Consider the following 13,187-nt stretch of genomic DNA (forward strand, 5'->3'; position numbering starts at 1 on the left):
AGATTTATTTTTTATATTTTTTTTTGAAACCATATATATAAATAAAAATATAATTGGTATTATATCAGATAAAATTATTTAGTCCCACATTGATCGAAGAGTATGAGAACTAAGGACCACTTAGATATTCATTGCTCTCGAAGATATTTTTTCGAAGCTCATATATTTCGAAATGATAAAACTGTACGGACATATTCATCGTGGATAATTCTTCGTGAGCCTACGGGTCACACTAATAGTTGATCGACCAAATTGTCTATTATCAGTATCTATTAAATTTTAAAAATAAAATAATTACTTATGCACTTTTATTTGATAATAAAAATGATATATATTTTTTGTTTATATAGGTGATAATACTTTTGTGATAAGAATGATATCTGTCGACAGTCGGAAGCTTTCTACCTTTGCAATCAGTCAACCGCGACTTAACACCAAACACAAAAAAGCAAAACGCAAAAAGGAAAAGATAAAGATATGATCCAAAATGAGAAAAAGGTCGAAAAGACGAAAGAAGTGGGACCCACCGTCGTGGCCTGCCGTGGACCGACTCGGAAACCCAAAACCGAGGAAAGCGAGGGGAGTCTTCGGACCTGTGTCTGGGTACGTCGAACGGGTGCGTCGTGTCGGGGTGTCTCGATCGCCGATGGATTTTTGTGGGTTTTGATCGGCTGCGGAGAAATGGCGGCAGGTGTTTTCCATTAAGAAATTAGAAACCCACCGACTTCACCCGAACATTCGCGTGGGACCCTTCTTAGCCCGCCAATCGTCGTACGGGGAGCCGCATTGCAGCTGGTCCAACCCGCAACCGTCCTCGCGCCTTCCCCCTGCGCGCTTAAAATAACACGTCAGATCCGAGTGCGGTGTTCGCGCGTCTTCAAAATAACCGACGCGGTACGGTGCGCACATGATTGTTCGAGGATCCCCTGTCCTGTCCGACCCAGGCAACGCAGATCTCGTTCCTGTTTCCTGTTGCGTCGGAGACGGGGGATGCCCGGGGCCGGCGCGTCCGATCCACGTCCCGAAAACCTATTGCATTCCCGTCGAGGCGGCCCGAGCGCGCCTGTCGCGCACGAGCAGGAAACGCGGAGATCGCCTCCTCACGATCTCGGTGGGCCCCACGAAGAAAAACGGATCAGACGTCGAACCGGTGTTCCCTGCCGCATCGGGGTCAGGTGATCATTATTCGTTTCCATTTTCCCCGCCTTGCCTCTTTCCCACCTCTCGTTTTATTTTGGTGGAGGTCGATGTCGCGACCTTGTCACCCCCACCCCACCCCACCCCATCGGGTGCGCCTTCTCCTCGCCCCCTACTCCTCCTCAAGATCTCCTCCTCCTCCTCCTCCTCCTCCTCTTTACCCCATGGCGGATCCTAATTGCGATCTTAACTCTCCCCTCCTTCACGATCGCGCCCCCGAAGTCTCCCTGGACGTCAATGGCTTCATCGACCGAGGGAGCGAGGCGGCGACCACGCCTCCGGAAAACCCCTTCGAGTTCTTGGGCGTGCCGCCGCTGGCCCTGCCGCCGATGAGCGCCGTTGACCCGTTCCGCAACCACACGCCCACCATCGCCGGGCTCTACGAGTGGTGCAAGACGATCCTCTGCCTGCCGATCGCAGCCGTTCGGCTCGTGCTCTTCGGGATCGTGATCGCGGTGGGGTACTTGGCGACGGTGGCGGCGCTGTGCGGGTGGAAGGACAAGCAGAGCCCCATGCCTCTGTGGCGGTGCCGTGCCATGTGGATCACCAGACTCTGCGCCCGATGCATCCTCTTTTCTTTTGGGTAATCTCGACTGATTTCTGTTTCATTTCCGTCGTAATCCGAATTATTAGCTGACGACGATCCGGGCGAGTCGGAATTTGTAGCATATTCTCCATGGACAAATCGGAAAAAGATCATTTACACGGTAGTGCAATAGGGTTTCTCAGTTCTTGGTCCTTGGTGCTAATAGTCGTGTGCGACTGGGTTTTCGTGGTTCTTGATCGGTTTTTGATGCTAATAGTCGTAAAAAATATCAATAGGGTTTCCTGGTTTCTTGGTTCGTACTTCTTGATGCCGAAGTCGTCAAGAATGTCAATTGGGTGTCTTGGTTCTTGGTTTTAGTAGACGTGAAAAGTACTTTTCAAAAAATAAAACAAGTGAATAATCGTAAAGCATGTTGGTCAACGCTTCATCAAGAAACGCACATCAAATTTTGACGATGATAAATCTGTTCGGATTATATGTAGTAAATATGAGAATTATTAGTTCATGGGCCCGAGCATGTTCTGTTTCTTTTTTTCTATATTCTCCTGCGTTGTTGATGCACCAAAAGATGAGTATCTCGAACTATGTGGTTCCCCATGCAAACACTGATCATCAACTTTTGTTTCATAAATGGACCACTAACATCAAATATCCTGGTTGCTTTTTAATGGTAGCTTGCCTTCTAGGATGTCTCCTGTAATTGTTGTATTCTTTGCAAGGAATCTTTGCATGGAGTTTGTCCTCTTTTCAAGTTAACATGTAATCTATATTATCAATTTCATTTATCCTTTGTAAATGTTTGTTTTTATAGCTTATAAGCACCTGTTTCTATGGCTTCTATTTTGTCAGATACCATTGGATCAAACGAAAAGGAAAACCTGCTTCAAGGGAGATTGCACCTATAGTTGTTTGTAATCATGTCTCATACATCGAGCCCATATTCTTCTTCTATGAATTATTTCCAACTATGGTTGCTTCCGAGTCACATGATGCGTTACCCTTTGTTGGAACTATTGTCAGAGCAATGCAGGTGGACCTGTCACTTTCTTGAGTGGAATTTTTTTTATAAAAAAATTATTAGTTCTATTAATCTGATTTTTCTATTTTTTTTAATATGTTATGACAATGTAGTCTGATCGAAACATTTTACGTTAACATGCTTCGTAGGTTATATATGTTGACAGGTTCTCACCTCAGTCGCGGAGGCTCGCAATTCATGAAATAAAGGTATAATGGTTTTGGAACTTGTTGAGTGATGCAGTCAATTCTTAACTCAAGAACTATCTGTCTTGCGCAGTCATACTTTTTATCAAGATAATAAGCTATATTGGGTTTAACTTATATCACCCTACTAAAGATGTACTTTTTAGCTAATTGTGAGATGTGGTCTATCTGTTAGTAAACTGTCAAAGTAACATTTTTTTTGCATATGTAGATAAGAAAATTGAGCATAGAGCATATCATTAATAATGTCAGTTGCTGTGGTGATGTGGTCATTCAAAAATCAAAGTTAAATATCGTGTGCTTTGTAGAAAACTTACAAGTTTGCGAGCTGAATATATGTATTTCCCCTTCTAGAACAATTCATAATTATTTCTGATTATTTTTGGTGTTTGAAGGCTGTCTTTCAAAAGATGAATTCTTGAATATGTCCATCAAATTTGGAGCCGCGGTTAATGCTAATTTAGGATGCTTGCATAATAGCACAAGGAAAAGCTATGAACATTTTATGTGATATTCACTTCCGGATGGTTTTTTCTTGATCTAAAATATGAATTTTTAGCATTATGACTCACTATATTTTAATCTGGATACATCTTAAGATTGCCTGATTATGTTCCTTTTATTTTTTATTCTTCGGTACATATTCTAACTCTTACTATCCTTCTAGGAAAATTAGGGGCGGATCATGAGGTTTTCTAAAGCACATACATATCTTGTCTTATCTTCTGTGTCCCTTCCCTGTAATTATATAATCAACATTTTACTTCTTTCATCCTTACAAGTTGATGGAATTAATGCTTTTCATAGATCATCCAATTACCAATAAGGGGATCTTTTTGGATCAGGAAAGAGGCATAAAGATGCTATTCGGTTTTTAGTTTGAGTCCATGTAAGCACTGTCTTTTTGGGGGCTTAGTTAGCAATTAGAGAAGTTTCAAGAGATGGGTGCCTTGGCTGAACCTCTAATCTGGATGACCAATGTTTAAATAGCATGATCTTCGGCTCCAGCACTGTCCCCAGCCATCCCTCTGTGATGGTTCCTACATTCTTTTGGGTGAATAATTGATGGTTAAGGCAATTTAGGTGATAAATTTCATTCTACACCCGCTTTGAGTAACTAACTCAATTCTAATGAAGCAAGTGCTGAGTAAGTTAATCTGGCAGAGTCCGGGCTTACTGAAATGCTAATGGTCCAATCAATTGAAGATATCAACCATCATAACATATTAATTTATCAGCCATAACATAACGGAACTTTCTAATCTCGTCTAATGTGCTGCTAAAACTGGACTGATATTTGCAAATGGAATTGGTGTTTCTCTTTCCCTAGAATTCAATCTCAAGCTCAGTGATCCTCTAGTTGCATTGATCAATCAATACACAACAAATTCATTGAGCATAACTAATTAATGGGTCTTTATCCATTTTGCTAGTTGTGAGAGATTGATATGTAATATATATTATTTTGGTTTACTATTTGATGTATGATATTCTCTATTTCGAGTTGATTTCTAGATAATTGTCCGTAAATGTCTTGTTGATCGTTTTTTATTAGATTTGATTTGCTTTGCATTTTTCTTTTGAAGATCTTTCATCGTATATTTACTTTTCTCATCAGTTCGTGGATAGAAAGAAGACTAAACTTTAGGAGTTTGCCTGTTAAGAAGCATTAAACAAAATAAAATCCATTCATTAGCTATTTGATACAGAAACATGCTTTCTAGGACATGAATTCAGAGAAAGGCATCTTCCAATGAATTTCCACGTGTTATGCTATTTCCGGAGGGGACCACTACAAATGGGAGATTCCTCATATCATTTCGGCTTGGTGCATTCATTCCAGGCCTCCCGGTACAACCTGTGGTTGTTCGATATCCATACATACATTTTGACCAATCTTGGTGAGAATTTTACTTGTGATATCTTTCTTATTAGTCCTTTTTTGTATTACATCTGATGTCATTTTATTTAGGGGGAATGCTAATTTGCTGAAGCTCATGTTTAGAATGTTCACACAGTTTCACAACTTCATGGAGGTATGATTTGACCTGAAAATATATGTTAGGCTTTACACCGTTTTTGTGCCAAAAGTTGATTATATCATAATGTTGTATTTAGTTAGCTTACTTCTTAAGTTCACATTTTTATTGAATATTATTTCTGTGTTATGATCGCTAAAGTAAATGAACTTTCTTTATTCTTGCCACATAATCACATATTGCTTTCAGAAGTAGAAAACCTTAATTCTTCATCAATAAAATATATTCTACTTGTTATATGACTTGTTATCTTGTGCAGGGTAAGTAAAAGAGTAGCTTACCTCTGTTGTTGAATACATGTTGACATTAATGCATGTTGTGTATTATTAATCCAAGACCAAGCCTAACTCAGCAGAAAAATGAATCCCAAAACCAGCCTTTTGTTATACAGGAGAGGATTTTGATAATTTCATATTAACATATTTGATGAATTTGCTGAACTAATATATTTTGTAACAAGAATTTCATTTTTCACTTGACAGGTGGAATACCTTCCTGTGGTCTTCCCAGATGAGAGCAAACAACAAAACACTGTTCATTTTGCAGAGAGGGTGAGAATATTATTCATCAATAAATCTGTCGAAACATGCTGCAGTCTCACTTGTTACATTTTCTTCTAAAATGTAACTTTTTATTATCTTTATAGTACTTTGTTCCCCTTTGATGCTAAGATTTCTAATTTCTCTTATCATGAATAGTATTGTATACTTAATCTTCTATATGTGCCATCTCATATATATTATTGCTAAAGTTTTAGATTTAGATAAAGGAAAATGCTTTTGATGTTAAGATGGCAATCGATCATGAAAAATTGAAGAAGCCCACTATTCTTCTCATGCTTATATCAGAACCACATTATGATTGTGACCCTTTTTTATGATGGACTATAGATAAGAAGTGTGCTATTTTCCTCATCGATTATTCAATCTCAAAATTTTTATATCCAGCAAATGATATCTTTTTTCCCTCAAGTTGTGGTTGTTATAAATTTATAATGTAATTGTGCAAAACAGAAGAAGAGAAGTGAAGGAGAAAATCTGAACCTGGAAAGTCTTCTATTTAGCAAATTTTGAATCATTAATGAGTTCTTGCTAGATTTTCTAAAAGCTAGCTTCCTAAAGATGACATGTATTCCATATATATATATATATATATATATATATATATATATATATATAGTGTAAGTGCATTTGGTATTTATTTTAGTTCCTGCTCTTGAAGTTATGTAATATTTGACAAGCAAGCTGCCGCACCAAAAATAAGAAAAATCTTCTTGCGGGTGTGAAGTTTTTTCTGTATTGTTGATCAGAACAAAGAGAGATAAGATGGTTTTCTCATATTGATGAAAGCTATTGTTGACCTTAACTGAATACCACTTGGGGCTCCCTTGTCTGCTGAGGAAATTTCTCTGAAAGAGCCAAATGATAGAAAAGGATCCATATAACTTACCAGAGCTAAATGAAGTCACCTTGGTTCTGGAGAAGCAACTTCATTATGATGAAGGATAGACGGCCGGATCAGACAAGAATAATATGAAAAGAAGGAAAGGACTTGAGTCCTTTTCATATGAAATTAAGGGTTCTCTCTCTTGTACAACACCTAAATCTTATGTACACATGGATTGGACAAGAATTTGTCCCAAGGGAAAGAAAGCCGGATAAGACAAGGATTTGACTCAAAATATATGAGGTGAGGACTATGTAAATGCTGCACATACATCATACAAGCACAAATAGTCTTTAAGGTAAGCACAAATGTCTCTGTAGAAAGTAAATCTATCACAAAAGAAAAATTTTAGCTTGTTTCTAGAACAATCAGAGTGTAGGTTGGCTGAGCTTAGCTTGAGCTTCAGGCAAGTTCAAATATCATTTCAGGCTCTTGACCCAGCTTGAGAACCATGAGAACAAGTTGAGTCATGCCTAAGCAGAGCCTTGCTCAGCCATCTTCATTGCAACCCTAGATTCGACATGAATAACCTTTGGATATTTCAAGTGGGAAATGGATAGAAATTCCTCTGTTTATCCTAGTTGAAAAGATAGCAGGCACCTGATGCACATACTGGTGGAGTAGAAGAGAGCAAGAGGGTCTATGGGTGAGATATATCTGGTGCATTTTATTTCACAAAGGTGCTATTCGGTGATGCCTGTCAGAGGGACCTTAGAATCCTGACATTCTACTAGCTTTAGAAAATATAATTAGTTAAGTTTTGAAATAGTTTAGAACATTAATAAAAAGATGCTAAATTATCATATAAGTATATGTGTGTTGAGATCCACACCTGTATTCCCAGATCCAACTTAGAGCAACAATGTCAAGTTGAGATCCATATCCTCACCTGTTATGTGTTCGATTTCAAGCAACACATTTACAAGCCAACGGGATGTCTTTATTTTAATATATTTAACATCAGTCAGTATTAGTTCCCTTAAAGGTCTATTTTCCTCAAACTAGAGAACAGTTCAATTGTGGAGTGATACCCAATCATACAAGTCAAGCAGGTTGCATGGATTCACACAAGTACTAGGTAGGTTGGAATTGGGATTGAATTTGACATAATTATAACAAGACGGGTCTTGATTTAGGGTTTTGTTTTATTATGTGCATCTCAACCTGACATGGAGACAACCAGTTGGCACCTGTAATCATGTGTAATATGCACTAACATGTTGTCACATTCAATTTACCAAAGCACCAAGCAGCAGAGACTAATCTGGTATTTTTTAACTGGAAGGTTTTTTCCCCTTCAAATGACACCGCCTACAACTGAATCCTTCATTTCTCTAATTTGCTTTTTTTGCTTATCCCTTTTTCTTATTTGCTCTGTTTCTCTTTTGTGGAATCCTCCTTCCCACTGTAGACCTTTCTCTCTGCTACTAATAAAATCACAATAGTAAATTATATGATATGATGGAAGATTCTGAACTTATGCATAATAGCCTTTGTCATTCTTTAAGCAGCTTTTATAATGAATCTAGAAGTGCCATTGATAGTGCATTATTCTCTATTAGTGGTGTTGGGCTTCTTGATGATCTGATCAATACAACACTTTATGGATTCCTTACTTTTTTTTGTGGTTGAACATTTAGAAAGACAGCTCTATATAATATCATGCACCTTATAAACACACATCACTGGTTTTTTTGCAATTTTCTTGATAATATGGAAGAAAAGGGCTAGCGCTAACATGCTGTTTTTGGACAAAAATAAGGGTAAAACTAACATGTTTTTGGAAAAAAAAAATCTGCAGACTAGCTACTCCATGGCCAATGCACTTAATGTTCTACCGACGTCTCATTCTTTTGGTGACATGATACTTCTTACAAGAGCATCCGAACTTGCAAAGGTGAAGAATATTTGCTTATTTTATCAAGGAATGATTCTTCCTGTTTTATGTCCATTTTTATTGTTCATGATGCATACTATATTTAGACCATGGTTTCAAATACCTGTTGGACCGGTACATAAGACTAATATTTACGGGTTTAATAAGCATAGGTAATGGAGCATACCACTTAGGATTGCTTGATACACTGTTAATTTTTTATATTATTCTTTGTCGATTGATACCGGACAATACATATTATATAATACTGCTCAGTATCTTAGTATTTCAATGGTTTGACAAGTTGTTCACAACCTGTGTCGGATTGCTATTTGAAACCTTGATTTTAGGCTGCCTAATTCATGAGAAAAAACAACACTGGGTCAAAAAGATACTGAAGATATAATTCAAGCCTCCACATTTATAACAATATTTACAATTGATGAAGTACTTCATTGCTATCTGATATGAACTTATTGCTTCTTAATTGTTTCTTTTTTTCTTTCTAGATTATTGCACTCACCATTTAAAGATGATGAGTTATGCAATATAAAATTTGCTACACAGGCACTAGCATTGACCTGGCCCTCAAATATGAATATAAAATTCTGCTAATAAAACCATGATATTCTCTTAATTATCGATTCAGTTGCCCTGTAAACAATGTTCAGATAATCTATACGGAATCCAGTCACCTTGTGCAGATAGATTTGTCTGAGGTGTAAAATTGTCATGATTTGAACTCAACTGATTGTTTGACCATCTTTAATCTTGAAATATTGATAACCGAATTTGGTATAAATCAACAGGCCATCTTACTCTGGAATTAGACCGTCATATCTGTCAACTCCATATATATTCCTTTAGTTTCTTTCAGTTTGAAAGTGTCATATTCATTCACAAAAAACAGAGATTTGCTTCAATTTGGAGTTTATGGACTGTTCTGGCTTATTTTATGCTAAAAAATGTAATTTGGTAACCTTGATACAGAACTAGTGTCATAAAATATCTATAGATTGACAGATGCACTAGAAAAATATATGCACATATAACCAAACTGCCCTAGACCAGTTCTATCTTAGCTGAACTCTGTAGTATTTGTAATCTTCAAGCAACGATAAGAGTAAATTCTTGACACACGAAGCACGAGCTAACACCGCAGGATACCCACACTTAATTTGTGCTTCTCTTTCCATAGAATAATGTGTACGCGGGGTATTGCTTGTGAGCTCAACCTAAACTTGACACGATAAAGTTTGATCAGCATTTTTCTTCCCAGGTCAACATTGAGATGCTGGCAGAAATTGCACTCGCTGATCATATGCTTTTTTTTCCATGCTGTACCTATTTATTGTGAACTAGTGGTCTTGTTACGAGTGTATTCTATGCCTAGTTTTCTTATGCAATACTGTTTTTGTTAGTCTAGACTCTAGAGTATATGTTTTATTGCATACATTAGTAGATTCATATTAGCATATATATCGAATATCTTTAACTTTTTTATCCAAACTGTCAAGCTATTATTCTTGTTCTTGTGTTTTCCGCCCTCAACTATGTGTATGTGATAGATGGAGGCCATACTGTGCCTATAACATATGTTTACTGTTGCATATTCCCAAGGAAAAAGTGAGAGTTGATAAAACTTCCATTGCTTTATGTTAAAATTTTAGGGCACTTTTACATAAACAATATAGGATCTATTAGAGAATTGGTTGCAATTGTAGACCATTTTCTAAATGCTGCTCAGGAAAGATGCTTTTATGTCATCATTTTCTCTTATAGCTTTGATCTTCATTCGCAGGAGAGATGCTCAAATTATATGGTTGAAATGGCATGGGTTGAAAACGTGAGTTCTCCATCTGCATATATGTAATCTAGCCTCTCGATGCAACTATCATCCATTGATGATGAAATGATTACTATTCATTCATTAAGTCTTACAACTTATAGAAAAGTAATAGTGAATAGCAACATATCTACACGATTAAAACTAAAAGTGCAAAATATAAGCATGGATTTTCTATGTAAACATGTTATTGTGCTCCTAGCACTGACAGATGTTACTGACCAAAAGTTGATCTAACTGAAACATCTTAAACGGCGATATGGTACTACTCTTAGCGCTTATTTGTTTATCATTATATGTGCTTTATTTATAGAATGTTTATCATAATATGTGCTTTATTTATATTCTATAACTATGTTTTTGAAGAACTTAATGACAAAACTCATGTTTTTAAGTGCTAGAGAATTTCATACTTATCTGAAGCAAAATGCAATTTTGTTTGTATGCCAAGCTTCACTGCAGGACATAATTAAAATGTTACACTGCATATTAAGCAGTTGGATTAATATTGTTATTTGCAAGTGTTGGTCATGCTGATCCACAATGGGCAGCATACAATGCACCAACATGCTGTGGGGTATACCAAAACAGCACTTAATTCCAATGCGTGCCAACTGGCACATGTAAGGAAAAGAGCCCTTCACTTTCTCGACTCATGGAACTTGGTGTCCAAGGATATTTTCTTAATTATCTAAGGAAATCTATTGTAGTGTTCATTGTCTGCCTTCAAAGGCAGTAACCCATATACTAACTTAAGGGAAGATGGATTGCTTGGCTTTAGTGTGTCTCTCTGATGATCTTTTTCTTAATTTTGTTTACTTTTTTCATATGCAGTCATTCAACATAAGCACATCTGAAGCTGTGGTCATTTTGGAGCGGTTTCTTTCCATGAACCCAGATTCCTTGTAAGTCTCAGACAAATCTCAAATTTCATGTTGAAATAGTTTCTCTGGATCATGGATTGCGCATGCTTGGGATGGTAGCCCATATTAGATAATGTTCACCATGGTCATTTTACAGCTGTAGCAGAACAAATCGTATGTTAGCCAAGACTGTATCAATGTTGGCCTATCTTAGAGCTTATGCCAGATGTTGATCAGTAGTCTAAGTTATTCGGGAAACCATGATGCTTTAACTTGTTACCAAAGGTTTAGGATGAAAATTTTATATGATCTTGTAATATGGTTGGTGGCAGTGGACGTGTTGAGCTTCATGGATTTCTGAATGCTTATGGGTTGGGGTGCAGTCCTCTATCTGAGAAGGTTAGTCATACTTCTCATGCTTCCTTTTTATCTTGCAAAAGAATAACTTCTCAGATGATTTGTACAATTATTGGAGGAAAATGAGTGTTACAGATGTTGTTATAATCATGCGCCTGTTGGTTGGCTACGTGTTGGAATATTAGAACTTGATTTTCATGTTGAGTCAAAGTAGGATTATAAACAAAAGCTGAGAGTGCTGCTGTCTTATAATTTATTGTCTTCTTGATGCTTTTCCTTTTCCATCATTCATACATTCTAGTTTCAAGAGTGAAGCCTTTTTTCTTGGTGAAGTTGGAGGAAGTCAACTATATACAGTTGGAGGAAGTCAACTGTATATGTCCTTTTCAGATATTTCTTCCATAAAGAAAGAAATTTGGCTTGGGCTGATTTCATTCCTTTTCAGATATTTGGCTATTTGGACTTGGAAAAGAAGCGGTCAATAACATTTCGTCAGGTAATAATTGGGCTATCATTAAGCTCTTAATAAATTAATATATATTGGAAGTTTGCATTCAAAAGTATGTTGCTACTAATTTGAGAGTTCTGTGCTCAATCTCTGCAGTTTTTGACTGGATCAGCACAGATTCGGAAACAACCATCATTTTGGAGGGCCTGTGAAACGGCTTTTGCTCAATGCAGCAGTGATGATATGATGGATCATACTTCCTTGGAACAGGTATTTTTCATGCACATGCTACCTGGTTTCATTCTAACTTATGATAATCTGGTTGCATCTCCTCCGCTGTAGATCGGCCGTGTCATTCAGTCAACATTGCATGGTGCAGTCAACAGTGAAACCGTGAGTTTCTGTACTGTTTATTTCTACTACTATGTTCTATAGGTACTGATTGTCAACCCGTCACTTTTGCAGCTACGTCAACTGTTTGATACTGATGCTGATGTCTATGTCAGCAAGGATGATTTCATGGAATGTCTACAGAAAAATCCGTTGCTTATCGCGCTGTTTGCTGCATGTGTCAATGACCCCTGACCAGATGAACTTGGCATAACCTGCATACAAGCTCATTTAGAACGTGGACACGTCTGTGGCAAATAACCATTCGAAAAAAAAAAAGAAAAGTTTTTTCTTCTATTGAGATCGAATGGTTAGAAAGAGCTATATGATGATGTAAATGGCTAAAGGTTTTGCTTTTTGACTTTATTGGTTGATGTAATGATAATTGACTATGAGAATTATTTCCAACATTGTCATTGTGGACTATGAAAATTATTTCTAACATTGTCATTATCGTTATTATGTATATAGGGCATTTACAAATTATTTCATAGTTTTTGAGATCCTCGACACAGTTTTTGAGATCCTTAAATGTTAAAATCATTTAAATATTATGGTAAGTATTTTTTTGTGGCATATGCACTCTCACATTGGCATTATGAGTACCTCAAATTGGGATAGTAATAAAATTATACTAGAGGTTTTAGGGCCATAAAAGAATCATTCAAAATATATCTAAAAATCAAAGATAAATTTTAAGTTTAGATGATTTAAAAGCAACTGAAAAAATCTACCTAAAATATGTAAAATTGAAGTCCTAAATATAGCAAAGAAAGAATTAAAATTTTCTTTTCTTAAAATTCCTTAGAGTTGGATTTTAAGTTTATAGGTTATTAGGTTGATAAAGAAGATAAAAGCTACAGATGCTCAATCTTATTCTCATTTTAAGTTTTTTTCATTCTTTTACTAATATAATTCAAATATTGCAACAACTTCTATTGAATTTAATTTGAT

The 13,187-nt window shown here is 36.7% G+C and overlaps 1 protein-coding gene across 1 annotated transcript; it reads left to right on the forward strand.

Annotated features, from left to right (window-relative positions):
* Positions 1-1,263: 1,263 nt before the first annotated feature.
* LOC135597984 (lysophospholipid acyltransferase LPEAT2-like) lies at positions 1,264-12,724 on the forward strand. The gene is made up of 14 exons (XM_065091523.1): positions 1,264-1,780; positions 2,594-2,774; positions 2,912-2,971; positions 4,706-4,869; positions 4,941-5,004; positions 5,490-5,558; positions 8,255-8,350; positions 10,131-10,175; positions 11,010-11,080; positions 11,371-11,437; positions 11,841-11,891; positions 12,000-12,113; positions 12,186-12,236; positions 12,309-12,724. The coding sequence occupies exons 1-14, from the start codon at positions 1,362-1,364 to the stop codon at positions 12,426-12,428; spliced, it is 1,572 nt and encodes a 523-aa protein (XP_064947595.1). The 5' UTR covers positions 1,264-1,361; the 3' UTR covers positions 12,429-12,724.
* Positions 12,725-13,187: the final 463 nt, after the last annotated feature.

This window comes from Musa acuminata, chromosome BXJ1-1, assembly GCF_036884655.1.
Source record: "Musa acuminata AAA Group cultivar baxijiao chromosome BXJ1-1, Cavendish_Baxijiao_AAA, whole genome shotgun sequence".
Lineage (NCBI taxonomy): Eukaryota > Viridiplantae > Streptophyta > Magnoliopsida > Zingiberales > Musaceae > Musa > Musa acuminata.

Excerpts from the sequence above, each read along its gene's own strand:
- LOC135597984 (XM_065091523.1), top strand. The coding sequence starts at position 1,362 with ATGGCGGATCCTAATTGCGATCTTAACTCTCCCCTCCTTCACGATCGC. Across the intron at positions 11,081-11,370 it reads TCCATGAACCCAGATTCCTT|TGGACGTGTTGAGCTTCATG; the intron begins GTAAGTCTCAGA and ends GGTTGGTGGCAG. Across the intron at positions 11,892-11,999 it reads GGTCAATAACATTTCGTCAG|TTTTTGACTGGATCAGCACA; the intron begins GTAATAATTGGG and ends CAATCTCTGCAG.